At 35.3% G+C, this 20,120-nt stretch overlaps 1 protein-coding gene across 1 annotated transcript in view; it reads left to right on the top strand.

The window, feature by feature from the left end:
- The window catches only part of LOC120630221 (activating transcription factor of chaperone), a 31,508-nt gene extending 13,469 nt beyond the window's left edge, over positions 1-18,039 (top strand). Inside the window, exons 4-5 of the mRNA XM_039899362.1 lie at positions 5,213-5,380; positions 16,817-18,039. Coding sequence (XP_039755296.1) covers positions 5,213-5,380; positions 16,817-17,595 — 947 coding nt within the window. The 3' untranslated portion in view covers positions 17,596-18,039. The remainder of the gene's footprint in view (positions 1-5,212; positions 5,381-16,816) is intronic.
- Positions 18,040-20,120: the final 2,081 nt, after the last annotated feature.

Genomic DNA, 20,120 nt, shown 5'->3' with positions numbered 1-20,120 from the left:
CCCGCGACTTAGGCCGGGTACAATTTTTTTCTATTACCTTTGGTTTTTTTTCTCTCGCAATGTCATCATATTATTACTTTATTTGACTTCATAAACAGGAGTTTCCAACAATCTCTTTTATTTCTCAAATCGACAAAAACCCAATGTCCATCCTTAGAAACAAAAAATTTAATGTGAGGATAAAGAGTAAAGATAGGATAGAGAGGTCTAACTCTAAAGTTCTTAAACACTACAGTGTATGTTTAATGGAAATTTTTGTTGCGTATATTTTAAATGGAAAAGGGGCCCTCCCTAACATTAATTTAAAATATATAGTCTAATATATATCTATTAATTACTGATAGCTATTATAGTTATTATCGGTCGTCTGCATAGCGTCAGTCATAATATTTATACCATTATATCAATATAACTTCACCACTTTATATTTTATATAATTTTTTACTATATTTTATATACACTATATACTTTTTTTTTTAAATTTAGATGTGGATTTTATAAAAATCTTTTTTAGCAGATGTTTTGTGAACGTCATAATCAGTTCAGCTGACCAAAACTCCTAATAATTATATCACGAGCCTAATAGGAGGAAGTTATTGCGTAATTATATTGTACTATAAATAGTAGGTATAGTTTTTTTGTGATCGTTCGTCTGGGGAAGTGCTACCACCATTCAAATTCAAATTCAAATTCATTTATTTCAAGTACGCCTACTTTATAAGCACTTTTGAAACGTCAAGTATGTATGTTTGTAGTGACTCTACCACCGGTTCGGAAAGCAGATTCTACCGAGAAGAGCCGGCAAGAAACTCAGTAGTTGCTCTTTTCCAACATCAACATTTTCTGCCGCCAAGCAGCATTGTTGCCGGTGTAAATACAGGCACATGAGGCTAAACTCTAGTTCTTCTACGGATCTCCGTAGAAGAAGTAGAGTTACCGACATAGCTCGGAGAACCGATGGACGTTGGGGTCTTAATGGCGACCCCGCCATTCCAGCACCTTAAGAACAGCAGCCGTAAACGCGGCGTAGGTCGGCCTTCAACGAGGTGAATTGATGACATCAGGCGAGTCGCTGGCGAGCGGCCTAGTACCGTGTATTTTGAAACTCCCTACAAAAGACCTATGTCCAGCAGTGGACGTCAATTGGTTGAAATGATGATGATGATTAGCCTCATGCTAAACCTATGCCTCAGGTTGATGGACACAGGGCGTCATTATGTAGGACATGTTTCTTTCCATGCGAAGTGTTTAAAGGTGATAGTTTTCCACTTACCATCAGTAGAGCTACCTGCTTGGTCTATCAATTATTAACATTTAAAAAAACCTCACAGACACGACACTTAAATTTTGATTAATTGTATAAACTATAGATTTAAACGTGGTCTATTTAAACTTAATAATCTTATCTAAATGACGTTATTATTCCCCGAGTGACCGACGCCTAGCCCCCCACAGCTTCACCTCATGTTCAGATAAACTATAGGGGTCAATAATTGACTCGTTATCCTACAAATTCATGTATATTTCCAATGCTTTAATTACTCTGTAAGCAGATTTACATAATTGTTGTCTTATTAGCATATTAGACAACAATTATTGTGGTACTTGGATGAAAATAGATGAGTGAAATAATTATAGCTAATAGTTCAATAGATAACAATTATTTTTTCGGGAAACGCTTGGGAATGAATAAGAGTAGAGTTGGGAATAAAAATTATCAATTGTTTTACGTAAAAATGTTTGGAGCATCCATCTCTCTACCTACAAAACATAATATTTATACCGTAAATATCCAGTGGGTTCAAATTGGGGTGACAGTTCTTAAAGTAGTGCATAACAAGCTAGTTACTCTTAACTTGTGAAAGGTAGAATTGACTGATTGAATGAACAAATACACTTTTATTGTACACAACAGACAAAAATCACAGAAAATATAAATACAATAGAGAAAGTAAATAAATATAAAAATAAATTTAGGTGGCATTATCTCTACATAGTAATCTCTACCAGGCAACCAAAATTAGTCCTACTGGGGACCTATTACTGTCGCTTCGAGCAGAACGGACAGATTTATACGAGATAATATGTTATCGTGATATCCGAAAAATAATCATTATAGTTCTGATATGGTAATAATTCTATTGAACAGATCTATGAATTAAAAGTATATTGACAGGTCTAAAAAGTTTTAATATGTAAATTTATTCTAATGTAGAGATTTACGTACAACATGATTAGCTCCAGGATGGTAGTAAGCCCCAGGACTGCATAAGAAGATTGCTAATAAAAAATTGAGAATTATTAAATTGCAATTTTTTCATATTCTTTTTACTCCTTTATCTGTGCAAACAAAACTGTTGTGGAAGTTAAGTCAGTAGGTCAGTAGGTACTTAAAATATTGGATAGAAGCTCAGGAGAGATTGCCTTCAATACACACAGTTGCAAAAAATGCGAGACCTACCGGAGTATGCTCTGGTATAACTACCAAACGTGTGTAAAGAACGTGTTTTGGTAGATCTGCGTAGTGTTGCGTATGAGAAAAATATCATACATTTATTACACCATATAGCAAATTAATTATCTTTATATATCATGGACTTACAGAAAGTTATAATGCCTGTTTCACTTACATCAAATATTTTATGGCTTACGACGGTAGTTCTACGGCTGAAGAATTCCATTCCAGGCCGTTCGGGTATTCGCTTTTTATAGTAATCATTGATGGACTGAGCAGTTGGCCCACCTGATGGTTAGTGGAAACCTATCGCCTATAAATAGTGTTTTACTTCGCAGGGCATGCAAGAACCACGTCCTAAACAGTGTCGTACCGTTTCCATCATCCTGAGACGTAGGTGTAAAGCCTCGTTTGCCTGTTATTACATTTCGCGTTTATATAATTGCTATTTTTATCAATACCTTCATTTAGCATCTGCTAGGTTATCATACGATACGATAATTGGCTTGTATAAATAATAATTATAAAATATTCCAAAAGAAATCCTATTTGTGTTAAAATGTTCCGTTCAAGCATGATAAACTTCCACTATCACTGGCACGCCATTAAAATTAAAACGATCACAAATAGTTGCCATGCTGGAAACGTGGGTGTGTCTTGATAATCATTTACTTGCCGTGTGATTGGTTAAGAATAGTTTACATTCAACCACACAATGACGTCTTTATTTGTTCGAAAACATATTTGTTTGAACTAGTTTAACCCTCGAGATTATGTTTTCATATAACATACCTAAATTACGAAAATAAATATCTGTTTTCCACTATTTTATCTGTTTCATCTGAATTTACGTCCTTACATTATAAGTATCTTGTTTTGCTATTTGTGCGAGATGATATGGGTAGTTAATGTATTAAAATAACATACGAAGGGGTCGTAATTTACTTATATACAGAACCAATGAGTTTGCTAGAAGTATTATTATTTCTGAAAGTCATCTATCTAAAGACTTATTATCCGTTTCAAATTGATAAGCGAGATAAATGTAGTAACTTACTATTGAATCTATTTTTATCCATCATGATTTGTTGATCCAAATAACAGAAGACAAATTATATATGTGCAAATTATTGGGAATAATTATAAATCAAACTAATCAGGTGACTAAAACAATTGTATAAAAGGCTATGCAAAACCTTGGTTGGTTCAATTACTCAACAGTTGAATACTGATACGGAAATTAGAAAATTTATATTTAGTTTACTTTCGCTGTTAAATTTCCAAATTTTGAGATAAAAGTATAAAAATAATAGTACAGCCTTTGAAAGCGTGTTTTCTTATCATTAGTGTTAGTAAAACTGAATGAATGTTACTGAAAAGAATATTAAATTAATGTAAGGGGTTCAGTTCACGAGTTTGACTAGCAGTTTGCTTAATATGGTTTATATGTATGTATGTATGTATGTCTAGTATAATAAAATTTTCACTTCATCATATTAACCCATGATCGTCCCACTACAGGACACGGGTCTCCTCCCACAATGAGAATAATTAAAAACTGCGCACATGAATGATAATTTCGATATAATATTAATTTAAATTCTATTATCTTATATATAAATTCCAATCTCCTGTTTTTTCTAGGATGGAATTCTGATACTGAACTTATAAGTATATTTATAGACTTCCTGGAAAATACAACGTCAACCCTTGGGCTGTTCAAAGCTGAAATGACAAAATGAGATCATAACCAAGACCACCCAAGTGAAAAGTATTCGAACGGGAAAATTGTAGGCTGGGGCCCTATAATTAGTTTTATCAAGAACAATTTATTATCGTTATAAGCTATAATATGTTTTTGTATGAAAAGTTATTGTCATGACATTATCAAATAAGATTTAAAGCGTTACGACATTATAATGGGCGTTACTTTGACGTAGTATCGTGTGATATCGTCCGTATATATATTGACGTCTGCGGTCCATCTTCGTACTCGTATTTTGTACACTACTTATCTAAGCTCTTTACCTTGAAGCTCCTCCCGTTTATTAACGAGAATTGCACAGTTAACTCTCATTACAGTTCGTATCAGTGTATCATTTGATCGTATTGAATAATCGCTTCTTTTATAATTATTTCCGAAATGTGTTGCTATAAGAATAATGCAATGTGTGACCTGTGTAGAGATTTCCAATTTACGATATTACAAAGTAAGAGTTTTATTAATTTGTTAATAATTAATATGCAATAATTAATTACAACTTAAACAGTGCGAATGTGTTTTTTTATTAATTGTATTTTAATAATTAATTGTAACGTTTTATTGCCTAGAGGAACGTGTTGCGCTTTGGATTAGGACCTATCTACCGACCTATATCTGACCTGGGAATTAATTTTAATTTCTATAAATATCTTAAGCTTAAGAGTAATAACTCTGGATTTAAAATTAATGGAGAAAATTAATAAGTTTAAAGAAGAACTGGTATCCAAGTGTCATTCAATATTTTAATAGTTACTCGAACAACTTAAATTTTATTGATGCTTTTACATAAAGCAACTATGTTAAATGTATGTTGCTTAAATACTATTTAAGCGATTATGATTAATTAAATACTATTTTTTTAATTAATTTTATTTATAGATGACATATTAAAATTAGACAAAAAAGCATATTGCATTCGACTGACACATTTGAATACTGTAGGTTATAACATATGAATGACTTCTCAAATATTCAAAATTGTTATTTTTTCACAGATCTTCTGAAGAGTTTTCCGTCCGCTGCCCCGAAGATCGATTTCAACAAACTTCTTCAAGATGACACGTCGAATACAATGTATCCGCCGTCACCGCCCGACACCAAGCCCAGTCGAGCCGAACTTGCTAACGATCTTCTGCAGCAGTTGGAAACTCAATGCAAACAAGGTATGTATCCAAACATTTCTTCTAATTCATACACTTGTTTGCCTGAGTGTTGGCCAGCGTGGTGGACTCCGGACTTAACACTTATTGCGGAAGGAGACCCGTGCCCTGTAAGCTGCTACTGGGCAGATACGATGATGATACACTTTGATGCTGAAAGGAGGTCATGGTTTCTTGGTATAATTCTGGAAAGCAATATTTTTAAACACCTTGCAGCTTTTAAGTTGCGGTGATGCGAGAATCTTCTTTGTTAGATCAATTAATGGCAGATCTGATAAGGTTCGCCGTGTTCGAATTTTAGGGTTTTTTTTTATTCACAGCGGCTTGCCTCCAGCTTTCTATTTGCGGTATTGCGAGAATATTCGTGATCACATAAGTTAGTGGCGAGTCTGATAAGGTCGTTTCATCTGGAGTTCAGCCACGTGGACGCGTGCCTTCCACTCAACCTTGAAAGCTAAATTGTGCTCGATTTAATCTTGAATTCTTCAACTAAATAATTCGTAATAATAATTTTGAGTTCATTGGGTCTGGGTTTGATTGATGATCTGAACATACATAGTACACATCGCATTTATACTTAATTACTAATTAAAATTTTGTTTTATTCAAATATTTTTATTAATTTTGTAATTGATAAAAAGATTGACAAGAATCGAGAATCGTTTAATAAAATTAAAAAGAATCGAGCCAACACACGAAAGAACTTAATTGGTAGTCAAACTAACCTCACATGAGTTGATTGCACTTTACAACATTTAACAATTTGTGTTGTTTATGTTTAATTAAACCCTTTGTGCTACATAACTTATTCTATTTTCTTTGTATATGTTTACTATTTTCAAAAAAATAGTAAACATATAAATTTTTGGACATATTATATTTATAATTTTTTTTATGCACCATAAATTATTATGTTTTTCTTTTGGCAGAAACTTAAGTACCGCCATCATTATTCTTATACAGAGAAATCTTTATTGTCTTTAATTTAAATTCTTAAAACTAAGCCGGTATCCTATTATGATAACAATAATCTAAACGATTGCATTCCTTTAGGCTAGTGATTAAACGATTACGAATAATGATAATCGTCGAATATTGGTTAAATCGTAATCGTCAATGATCGTAGTAGGTACGAGTATATTGATTACATTTGTTTGATTTCGCGTTGTAACAACTTTAGTGAATGATACTTTATTTTGTCTTTGACATTGGTTTTATAACAACTGACATAATTAAAAACACTTTTGTAACTTGTAGGTATGTATGTTTTAATTTTGTATGACTTACAATGTAAAAAAAAATAAAATTAGATTGATTATTTACTGAATGAAAACTATTTTTTTACAATAATTTAATTTCAAGAGCATAAAAACATACTTTTGTCAACCTTAGACATGTTCCATTTTATGATTCATAAAACTATGTGATAATCAGAAGCGTTATCGTAATTGTCGATTATTGTGGTCGATATAATCGTTACCGGCAAATAAAAATGAACGTTCCATCACTAGTTCGTCCAGCAGTGCAAGAGTTGCAAGTCACGAGCGAAAAAAAAAAATCATTGGCGCCACATTAATAGACGCCCGGGTTCAACGAAGCATTTATTAGGGCCGGCTCCTATTTTCGGAGCTTGAATAAAAATAATAACTGACATATTCTTAAACCAGATTCATAATCCCGTATTTAATAAAATTTATTACAAACTTAATTTATATAACATAGATCTGCACCAAGCATGCAAGTACGTTTACGTCAAAAATATTATTGAATCCTTATCTTTGCGCTTTAGATATAAAGGACACACCCCTGATCTGGTTTACGGCAAGTCACGAACATACCGCGTGATCCGCTCAGCTTATAGATAACTTGTAATTAATAACCATTGGAAGTATTGCTGTGATTATTTTTGTTATGTAAATTTTAAGATCACTTTAATTTGATTTAAATCAGTAATTGCATACAAATTTAATAACAGTGAATAGTTAATCACGGTATGTAACGTGCCCGATGTAAAATAGAAAACATTGGCTAATTATTTTTTTAAATTTACCTGCGGTAAATAAAAACTTTATGCAAAGTTTGGTATGTAACTTTTATGAGGCTGATGTTTCACCCATGATGTTTTTTTAAACTTTTAAATTACAAGATGAATTAATTTCTAAATTGATAAAACGTTTATAGTAAGTTAGTTAAAAAATCTGAATTCTGGACGTAGTCATGATCATACTTATCAGTCTGTTGCAGTGCGATGCTATTCTAAAGGCTCTGAAATCCTAAGAGCCTCACTAAACATTATAAGCTGGTGATTACTTATTCAATGTTTTCTCTCTATTTGTCATTCAAAAGAAGCTAACGCCACATTTATCTATAGGGGGTTGTAAAATAGAAGCTGTATCACTAGGTCGAAAATATGCACAAAGTGAAACAATACAACTTTAACTTTATGCAGTGTACGTGTTGTAAGCTAAATAATTAGTATTCAGCATCTATGGCCGAGGCCCGAGGCGGTACGGAGGGGAAAGGCGCGCGGCCGCGTTGACATTGCCTGCGCACGCGCACTCAGTTGAAGCGTGTCTCGCGCCGCGTTTGCTGGTTCTGTTAACCCGTGACAATAAATTCAATCCGAGAAGCACATTTCGGGCGCTCGCGCTCGGCTCGCAACCTATGCCTGCCAACGTCCATGCGATTCTTGGACGCCGTTAGAATGAAGTACCACTATCGCTGCATTTGGAACAAGGAGATAGTGTTCAATTCACAAAAACTTGTCAAAAGACGTTAGGTTCTCGGAGCCGATTCTGAGCTTATACCGACGACTATCGCTCGCACCACGAGGATTCCAGTTTCTGCAATACCACTGCCCATTTTATTGAATAGAAATAACCCTAGAACTGTATTATAGCAGTAAGACTTATAGAGGCCTATTATTTGTTTATACATATTGGACTTCGTGATGGCACTTGCAGATCTGTATGCTGGTACGTGTTTTGATCAATAACGAAAATTAACAATGTTAGATGGTTTGTTTTGATCATACCGTTTGAAAAGTATGTTTAACTGTTCTCAAGGCCTCAACGCTCTAATTCCTCGTGTTGTTGTTGTTTTCCAATATAATCCTAACCAATACTATAAGTATCTATATTAAAATCAATCACCTTGCTTGAATTCGACCTCTATGTTGTGAAATTAAGAGCTTTTAGGTTATCGATAATTTGAAAGGGAGATATTTGTGCAACTTCGCAACAAACTTGTTTATATTCGTAGGTTTAAACATGTCACTCTTGTTTCCTGCCGTCAACGCTTATTTAATAAGATATTAAATTTATACATATTGTACTGATATACTTTTCAGGATATTATCAACTGTATTGTAAATCAAATCTAGCTCAAAGTCGTTAACAATGTAATTAAGAATGTGATTCCTTTTATGCTACTAAGACCGAGTCAGTTAGTAATAAACTTAAGTGATCTGCCTTTGATCACAAACTCAGCAATGTGACAAGACTGTACTACTAAGAAGTACAAGCTAGACTGCAAAAGGTTCCGTAGTATTCAATACCATGTACACGTGACGAGATCAAAAAATCTGCGACAAACTTAGATTTGCCGTTAACTGGATATGATAAAATAGGAAATACTTATACGTATTCCCTATTTTGTCTTTGATTTGCCAGGTTGAGGGATGATTCGTATGACATGTATCTTTTTTTTCCTATAGGCCTATGACAAAAAAGTGCATTGATCCTTCAATTTTTGCCTTTTGTTGAGATACAGAACCCTAAAAACAATCTTTTAATGTTGTTGTTTGTTCTGCAGACCAAACTAGTCTGGTATTATTAGGTTGTTTATATAGATTTTATTATTGTAATTTATTCATTTATAATATAAAATTACTATAGTCGTATTATACAGCGCATAACTTCAACTTATTTAGCAATGCATAAACAACCATGCGTAATTTGCAGATTCAGGTTTCACGTGGAGCATAGATAAGCAAAATGGCGTTATGCAAGTTGCGAGTAGAACTAAGGTTTACGGTTACTTTTTTGGGTTCCTTACCTAACAATAGAAAAACCTAAACATTTTAGTATGAGTTTAATGTCTGTCATAGAGTCAAGGCCAAATCATGGGAATAGTTTGATAAATTCATATATTTAACGAATACTAAGATCACTGAATAATCATTAAAAATAAAATAAATTTCATTTCATTTCAAATTTCATTTCATTAAAATTTATAGGGTCCAGCGATCTTCAATTTGGCACTGTGGTAGGTCATTCGGTATTTATTTAAGTTAGTTCAGTTATTTGCTGAAAGCATATGAAACTTTATATGGTACTCTAACAAAAAAAACCAATGTTCCAAATATTTGTCTGTCTGTCCTAAACGGTCAGACTGATTTTGACGTGGATTTCATAGGCAGGTACCTAAACTATAACATTGGAAGTAATAGGCAACTGTTTATTGCGGAAATCTTAAAGGGCATAGATGGGTTTTAAATGTTACATGTTAAATTTACGGGTTAAATGACATGTTTACATTAACTACTATACTCATTTTTTTTTTTTTTTTAATGAAACAAGAAAGTCCCTAAGACTTCCTAAGTGAATTTTCCCAATACTTTCTAGGTTATTTCACGACTCTGTTAAAAATATTAAAATAGTTTCCCTAAAATATGACCCTAAAGGCGTGTCACGGCGCGACAAAGGCGTAAAGTTTGGGCAGTATATCTAAATAGTATTAAAAAAATCTCAACGGTGTAAAAAAGTGCATCATTGTGGCTTCAGAAGACTTTTTGGGTAGACTATGGAATTAATTAACCGTAGTTTTGCCACAAAAATAGGGATTTGTATTATCCAAACCAAAATAAGAATTTCGATTGGCCGTAATATGTGCCGTAATGATACGGAACCCATCCACGCAGGGAGTCCTACTTACACTTAACTGTCTTATTTATATCTTTTGTAAGGTCCGCTCGGTTTGTTTGTATGTGTGCAACAATTAAAACGTGGAACTGAACCTTTCCACGCGTGTGCTACACGACTATTTTGATAAACCAGTTCGCTCACAACTACATGCCGACCTCGTTAGCTACTCGCCCAACAATTAAAGCGACTTATTGGCTACTTACTTGTTTCCATTCCTACACATTGATATCGCTTGTGACCTGCCCGCGGCGCGGCAAGTGCTTGTTTACTTTCATTCGTTACTTGAACCCGTATACCCAAACATAACTGTGAAGTCTCACTGTGCATCGCATACCGTAGGTTTCACCAATAAGATAATTGAAATGTTATCGTCGTCAACTTTCAGTTATCCCTTTTACAGCGCTTTGATCTTATAAGTGGTCCGGGGTTCTAACCCCGGCATAGCCTGATCTGGCTGGAGGCTTTAGCCGTAGCTAGTTACCAACTTTCCAACAAAGACTAGCCGTCAAGCGATTTAGCGTCAAGGGCTTACATATCGTAGAATAAAAATAAATTAATTGGTGCAACGCACTGCGTTTGGTCATGCAACAAACTGTTTGAAATACAATATGGTAGTTTTTATACCAAAAATACAAACCATATATTAAAGCAACCACTCTGTCTTCACGTTTGAAGAGTATATTATATTGTGTCAACTCCACATAGCGTGGTATAACTGCAAGAAGAAGCAGACGTTTTATGAATACGCATACTGGAATTGATATTAGAAAACAATCTAGAGACCCGAGAGGGTAAAAGGTAACCGCTGCTTAAAAAGTGACCATCTAAAAATGGCCTCATCTATATTTTGGGCGTGTAAAGTTTTTTTTTTAAAAGAAGCATCTAGAAACGTCATAGTATACCATAACGTATATAGTATGCGTATATCGTAGGTAGAATTAACACTGATATGTACATTTTCCCAAATTAGGGTCAGCCACAGGTATGCTGGCGATTCCGATAAATAATTAAGGTTAATTGGTAACTTACTTATTAAACAGTTATTAATAAATAATTGACTGCAACTAAAGTAGAATTATAATATCATGTTCTTGGTTGCTCTACAAAAATGTTTTCGCTAAAGAATAACCTTTAATACCAAGAATTGGTGTCATTCCAATCTTATTAACTAACGTTAAACTTTAATTATCACATTGCTATTATAGCAATTGTTGTTATTGATGTATATTGACTAATTTCACCATCATTGCAATGAACAGGACATAGTATCTCTAAGTCCTATGTTAAGACCGTTGATTTATCAAATTCTTGTTACCGCTACAGCAAACAGACAGAAATGTTCACCGTTTAATTCTATTACTAACACATATGCAAAAAAGTTAAATGTGACTGCTGGATTAAATAGACCTTTTAGTATTATGCATAAATATCTCACCAACACGGCAAACGACAATATAAAGTTAAAAAATGAATGGTTGTTTTTGAAAAATAGCAACTGCTTCATTCCTTACCGGCTTCTTAAGACTGGGTAGAGTTTGTCTTATGAATTTGAAAAGGTTGAGTCCATTATACATGCGACATTTTTTTTTGTGCGTCGTTGAATGATTATTTGTTATTTATCTAGCATGTACAAAGCAGAGGCCAGCTTCGGTGAACTCTACAGATTGTGCAAGTTTATCGATGGGTCACTTAACGGATCGCACACCACTTCGCTTTTTAGTCGCTTGTATGTACTGAAAAGATTTGGTCCCTTTTAAAACCTACTCTCTTAGGTTGTTAGAATCGATCAACCCTTATCCACATTCAAACATGTCACTGCTTATAATAATTGATTAATAATACTTGCTGTCCTGCGGAATAATATAAGTTGAAGTTAAAAGAGCCCTTGGGAACTACTGCGTTATCATGACCATCGTGATCCACGAATTGACCCATTTATAAACTTTTGAATATTCCAGATAGCGATAATCCTTAACGCTATTTTGATAATACGATTATGTAAACTATGATAGCGGAAGCCTTTCTCCAGCAGTGGCAGCGATTTATTAATTCGCGACAATGGTTTCAAATGTAACTTTTTAATACATTAATTTATTTTAATACATAACTTTAAGTGATAAGGACGCCTTGGCACTTTAACACTATACACTGTCTTTGTTTTCTTGTATTGTGTCTTTGTGTTGTGTTGCAATAAAGTAATTCTATCTATCTATCCATCTAAGACGAGTCGAATTTATTCTTAAAAAGGCTCGTTCAATTGACACCTTGAATGTATCTTTATACAAAAAGCCTTTATTAGTCTGTAGTTATCATACTTACAGTCAAAGCGCAATTGAAGTCTGCCTCTAGTGATATTCGAGGTATTTGCGGTATGATCGCATTATTTTCATCACATTTTTTCTGTCAGGGCTAAGTAATAAAAATGAAACGATCTTATCGGTGGATTTCACAAACATTCCTGGCTTGCAAGGCAGTCTAACCTCCGAAATTTGTAATGTTTACGTAATCCAAGATTGAAATCAATCTACATTGACGCATAATCTGTGGATAGATCTTTGAACGTATTTTTACAACATCATTAAAATTAATCATAATGCCACAAAACTAGGACCCGGGATTCGAAACCAAAACCTTGTGATCTGTAGTCGAAGATGCTCATAAGAAGACCAACAGAGCAAGCTACATTTAGATTATTAATTTTTGACGTTAAAAATATATTTTAATGTTTCCGCCGTCAATAGTCGATCCGCTTTCTTATTTAGAGACGAGAGAAAGAAGAACCTTTTAAACTGATTCAAACGCCAGACGAAATGTATCTCAATTACTTTCAATTGATAGTAGTGTGTGGGGCAGCGAGATTGTCAATATTGTTAATAAAAATACCCGTCGATTGTAGCACAAATCGTTCCACATTTTATCACATTCATCAATAAGCGAAGGTTTATTGCGTTTGTCATATTATAAGGAAAATCTAGATCAATATATTTTAATGTCTCATAAATAAGCGTGTAATATTGTTACTTATCGAGAATTCTTTGTTGTTAATGTACTAGTTCATGGCAATGAATTCGAACTAGTGGAATTCCTGAATAAAAAGTTAATGAGATAAAAAGTGTTCTGTGCAAATCCCCGGACCTAATCAAATCCATTCCGTCCATTACTTAGCATAGCTTTGGAAAATAAACATCCACATAAATATTTAAAAACACTCTCATTAATAAAATAATGGTATTAAGTGGGATACTTTGATGATTATTTAAAAGGAAGAATTTTTTTATTTGGAAAATGCTCCGTACGATTTTCTCAGCGTAGATATTTCGAATATATCTGCATTATATGCGTTCAACGTAAGAGGCCCCTAAGAGAATTCCATGAGAGAGCCCCTAACATCGGTTAAAGTTATTAACAGGATTTATGTATTTTATTAATATTTTCCATAACTTTGCTTACGACTTTTTAGATTGCTAATTTTCAAGTAGATACATAATTACCCGTTACAAAAGGCAATTGTGAAGGCAAAAGAAAACGTTTTCTTCTTTAATTACGATATTAATTATTAATCTTTTGCTCTATTTATAAAAATAATAGAGTTACTTTACAGCTTCAAATTACCATAACGAGGCTCAAATAATTAATGACACTTATTGTTCTTTCGCGATTGTTTAATAATAATTAGTTTGTTATTTACCGCGGTATCGCTGACTGCGTGAAACATGAGATACTGTTTATACTTTAGTGTCAAACCTTTTTTTTTTTAAAAAAGCCTGCATTTCACTTACAAGAGCTGTTACAGGTTCCTAAAACGTAGGTTGTATTATTTTAATACAGAGGGCACGTCTTACTGTTAGATATTACTGATGCACGTAACAACGTAGTTAAGACGATTTCGTAATTTATAAAATTAATAAATCGTCAATCGTTTATAGGCCGGTCCGCACTAGAGCAGGATGGGTGGGTGTTACGCGCCACATGCTGGCTTTATTATAACAATTCCAAATGGGATTCATAGGGAAAAACTCTGTACAGGGTTTTCGCGGGCGCAGAGGAGTTACTCTTTTTCTAACGTCATCATGGCGTAGGTCTATAGGTATCTAGGGTCACTGAAGCGCATGGATCAAACGCCATAGTCCGACAAACACAAACTAAATCAACATCACCCTAAATTGAGATTCGAGCTTTACAAGAAGCGCCCTTAGGGTTGAAGTCTTTGCCTTCGACTCCAGACTCCAGACTGTCAGCCTTGGAGTGACTTCCTAAAGAGCTTCGCTTTCCCCCAACCTCCATGACGCTGTAAGAAACCATTTCAGATTTTCAGCTACGGTCTATCCGAAACAACGACTCCCTATGCTGAGCATACACTTTTACTCTAAGAGAAAATCCGGGAAAAACTAATTTCAAAAACTAAGATATTCCTGGCAATACCGAGGGCAACTTGAAGTATTTTAATTGATTTCATGATTAGATTTTCCCATACATATAAATCAGGACTTTTTCCTTGTTACCTATCCAGATTTTTCATTTGCTCGCTGGCTCGGTTTTATTTTTATTTTAGTCCACATATGAATTTGATTCGAAACTCCCGAACGTACAATTAAGAAGTTATTGCTCTAAAAAAAATATGTAATGGCAGCTATAAGTTATTTCATTTTTAATATCAGTTCGTATCAGTGATAGTAAGGCCGAATTAACGTTGTACGTTGAACTAATATTTGCCTACTTCCGTTTATAATTATACGAAAGCAAATATTAAGTGCGTGACGATGGCAAAATAAATAATATTCCTTAGACACGTTTAACGGTTGTAACTAGTTTGGTGTTTGCATTTGTTTTTATCTCGTAGTATAACTCAATAGGGTTAACTCTTCTTTAGGGATCTTTATATGGTGTTTAGATTTCTATTGCAAATGTTATGTAGCACTAGATTTGATGCAAAATTCATCATCACCATCATAATCTTCATCATTGGCCTCAGCATCTTATATTTAATTGCTTATATTAAAAACGAACTTAACTTAAAAAATTTAGAGGTGCATGCCTTACCCACTGCGCTATCCCCGGTTCGTTCAAAAACATAATAAAGTAATATTATCGGTATTATTCGAACAGTTCTCTACTTACTAAAAAGGGTGGAGTAAGGATAGAATGGTTATGCAGTTATTTGTCACATTCCAACGACAGCACTTTGCAAAGCATTTTCTGGTGGGAGGTTTCGGCCGTGGCTAGTTACCACCTTACCGAAAAAGATATGCACCAATCGATTAATCGTTCCGGTACTATGTCGCTTAGAAAGAGATAAAAGGTACAGGTTTAATATAACAGCCACTAACTAATACTAACATAATTAGCCCGCTACCATCTTAGACTGCATTATCAATTACCACCAGGTGAGATTGCAGTCAAGGGCTAGCTTGTAGTAGAATGAAAAAAAAAAAAAATTAGGTAACTATTCCAACGTTAAACGACGGCCGATTGAGCCAATGGGCAGTGATCCTACCTTCTGAGTCTAAGGCTGTGTGTTCGATTCCTACAACTGGAAAATATTCATCAGTCATCTTAGTACCCATAAAACAAGACAATTTTACTTTGGGGCTATACGGCAATCTGCTTATTGTCGTCGTAGTGTAGTTAGTATATTTATTATTTAATGATATGGGGGAAAAGATACTATTACAAACTTTTACCTATCGATTGTTCTCAAAATCAAATACTTTATTAGCTTCTCTAGATCGAATTAATGATAAAGGTAATCAATGCAGTCTGATAATGTAAAATACTTAGTTGATGTATTTTTAAGGACCCTCGATCACTAAAACTTTCCGTAATTGAAGGGGCCTGCGACAAGTTATTGTGATCATTTTATTTTATCTCATTATGAAAACAATTAAAAAACACAGAGATAATACTATATTTATTTTTGTAAATTATCTTGATAGTGTTATCGGTCATGTATTTTATTATTTGAGCTTAAGAAGGTAAAACTGCTATGTAACGATATAACGCGGTGTTACGCTCTTACGCTCTATTATGCTCTTGGAAAGGTCTATGTTCGCTTTACAAAACGAAGATGATGGTGATGATGATGACGATTTCGATTCCATTACATTATGACGTTTATTTTATTCTTTGGATTCGACGACTTCCATGGCGCATCGGTGAGCGCTGTGATTTTAAGCGGGAGGTCCCAGGTTCGATTCCCGGCAGTATGGTCTGGTGGGAGGCCTTCATCATGGCTTGTTACCACCAACAAAGACTTGCTGCCAAGCGATTTATCTTTCCCGTAGGATGTCGCGTAGATAGACCGATCCGCGGTTTTATACTACTGCCATGCCTCCTAACAAGTTAGCTCACAACCATCTTAGACTGCATCTTCACTTACTACCTAATATCCTAGCTTTAGTTATAAGTTACGGAGCTCACAATAAAGTAAACTTATATGTATGAAAGCTTCATAAGTGCCTATGATAGGCCTACGTGAATAACGAAAATGACTAATTAGATTCTCTATTCTTTACAGAAAACATATTTCAAAATTGGTTAGAAGAGAAAGTGGATCTTCCCATTTTCGAAAACATCTCTCAAGTGTCCGAGCGCGTGGAGGCGCCTCCCGCTCCAGTGCCGGTCGCGCCGCCAGCGGCTGCCTACGCGCCGCAGACGGTGCCGCAGCCGACCGAGGTGCTGCTGCGCGAGTTCGAGACGGTGTACGGCGCCGTCGAGCTGACCCACCTCACGCCGCCGCAGAGCCCGCCCGGCCCCGCCACGCAGCTCCTGCTCAGCTACGCGCAGCAAGCGCAATGCGCCCCCCTCGCGCCCACGCTCCAGCTGGTCCCCGTGCTCCCGGAGACGGAGAACTGGAACATCATCACGCCGGACTATGATTGCAACTCGCAGGCTCTCGAGGAGCTGGTCCGCCACCGCGCCGCGCAACTAGCCTCACCGCAGCCCTCCGGTCGCAGCGCGTCCCCATCCCCGCACTCGTCCCCGCGCTCGTCGCCCTCATCTTCGCCGCGTTCGTCGTCCACCGACGAAGACTGGTGCATCCCGTCCGGACGTCCCAAGCCTTACTCCCGGAACGTGGACGACCGCCGCTCGCGCAAGAAGGAGCAGAATAAGAACGCGGCCACGCGCTACCGCCAGAAGAAGAAGGCAGAGATCGAAGTGTTGCTCGGCGAGGAGCTAAACTTGCGCAAGCGACACACCGATCTCGGTGACAAGTGCTCGGATCTTCAGCGTGAGATTCGCTATCTCAAGGGGCTCATGCGTGACCTGTTCAAGGCGAAGGGCCTTATAAAATAGGTAATAAGATCTATCATTACGTGAAAGAATATTAACCACACCGCGCGAAACGCGGTCTATTGAATATTGTTCAAAAGAAGTTAAGGAGTTTATTAAGTTCTGATGATATACTTACTTTTTAATTTCTAGTTAGCTAGATAAGTTGTATTGTTTGCATCATATATTAACGTCGAGCAGCATATTGTAGTCACCCGTGTCATCGTCGAGGGCAACATCTGTATAACATCTTATTACGGTACATTGGTGGCGCTTCTATTTCTCATCTTCATCATCATCTTTCACTATTTTTAAGTTTAGAGGATAGGTTGCATTCGTTGTGATGAAACCATGAACTTCAAGTTGTAATAAATTACAGCAGCATACGGTTATGTTGTACAAATTTTATTTTGTATTATGAGATGTTGTTCTGTTTTCATACAATATATGGGATGCGACGGCGGAATATTATTCTTTTATTTTTAGCCTTTAACTAATCTTCTACAAACAAAGGTAATTAATAACTATGCAAGAGGTTCGCAGGACAAATGTACGCCATTTATTTTTCCAACAATATAATGGGGGTTATATAAAAAACTCAAAATAGATAGAGGAAAATAAAATTCCATTTCTCTTTTTTTCTTCCAACTTCTAAGGTTGACTTCCCTAGAAGGCTTTTCGTCTTGAAACTATTGACAGTTGAAATACATACTGATGAACCTCTTGCTGTGCGTTATATTGCTTTTAATAGAGAAACCCTTAAAATAAATGTGAACGTCAGGATGGCACATGAATTGCTGGAAAACTGATGAAATCTCACCGTATTGTACCTAAACTGTGGTAAATAGTATCTATGTACAGATTAATAGTACCTAGAGTAATCAATCTATATACTTATAATTAAATTGTAACGGGTCAAATTCTGTACATTGAATATATATTAAAAGGTTTTTTGGAGGCTATAACCGATACTGAAACCAAAACTGTATTTTTTTCGTTCATGTCTGTTTGTCTCTCTGTGTGTATCTGGGCCGCGCATCACGCTGAAACTACTGAATAAATTCAAATGAAACTTCGCACGATTGGAGGTTATAATACTACGAGGTTGGAATATAGGATACTTTTTATCCCCAAATTCAGTTCAGTTCCTTTGGGAGAGGAGATGAAAGTGTTTGACGATTTATCACCATAACTCCGTCTAATGAGAACTGATTTCAATTATTTTGGTACTGGATAGGCTATACAATCAGTTTAGTTGTGCAAAAATTTCGTGTAGATCTCATGAATATGATTGGAGATATAGGACAGAACTCCCCAGCGGACAGCATTAAACCCCTCGCTTCAGACTTAACGATACTGAATACATAAAGTGCTGTCAGTAAAAATAAATAAAACATGTTCGGAATTTTCTTGGTTCACCGTTAGCGTACGAATAAACTTACAATACGATTTAGATTCTCCCTTTAACGATTACTATTCTTTGTGATTGATAGGAGCTGAGATTGATGGAAATCAAATTATCTTTCAAACTTACTAAGAAGGGCACCCAACCATTTGCTTCCTTTGGACAAACGTTGCTTACCCAGCGCTTTCGACTAATATGTAGTGTTTCTGTTAGGCCACAAAATATTAATGCAGTAATTTGTTAAAGGAATTCAAAGTATTTTAAATAAGGCAAAACGGGAGTAAGGTCCTTGGGAAAGGCAATTGCGATTGTCGTAGTATATATATTTACGTAAAAATACGTAAATATATATACTACGACAATACACACATCGCCATCTAGCCCCAAAGTAAGCTTAGCTTGTGTTATGGGTACTAAGACGACTGATGAATATTGTTATGAATAATATACATAAATACTTATAATATACAGATAAACACCCAGACACTGAAAAGCATTCATGTTCATCACAAAAACATTTTCCAGTTGTGGGAATCGAACCCACTGCCTTGGACTCAAAAGCAGGGTCGCTACCCACTGCGCCAATCGGCCGTCAAAATGATTGAAGGTTTCAAATAGTGGGTGATTAAAGCTCCAAGAGCAGGAACAGATGTATTATTCGCCCACACCTCAGTCGTTTGTTCAATTATGCTGAAATACCATCTGTACTTAATATCATAGGTTTGTTTATTTGACACTTCCAATACGATTGAAAAATTTAAAGTTATAGCAGTAGGCTCCCGTAATTTACGCGGGCGAAGCAGGGCACATCTAATAAAAAAATAAAGAAATAAGCACACCGGTCATGTCATGTTGGCGGATGTGTTTTGAACCCAGCTCATATAAGCTTGAAAGACCTTAAAACTATTGATAAAATCTATTGCATATCTTCAAAGGGAAAAAAGATATTAAATTCTAGACTATATTTCTGTCTAAATGGTTAACAGTTTTACATGATTCGATAAAATTTACTAAATGTTAAAGTTGCTTTCAACGAAAGTTTCAAAGGACTCGTTTTTTTTAATTTATTAAAATTTTAGGTTAGAAAAAGCTTTCGTTAGGTACAATTTATTGAGATTTAAAATATAATGAAAGAATCGGGGAT

The sequence above is a fragment of the Pararge aegeria genome, chromosome 16 (genome assembly GCF_905163445.1).
Source record: "Pararge aegeria chromosome 16, ilParAegt1.1, whole genome shotgun sequence".
NCBI classification, from domain to species: Eukaryota; Metazoa; Arthropoda; class Insecta; order Lepidoptera; family Nymphalidae; genus Pararge; species Pararge aegeria.
Note: the sequence above shows the minus strand (reverse complement) of the source record. Positions and strands in the feature narration are given on the sequence as shown.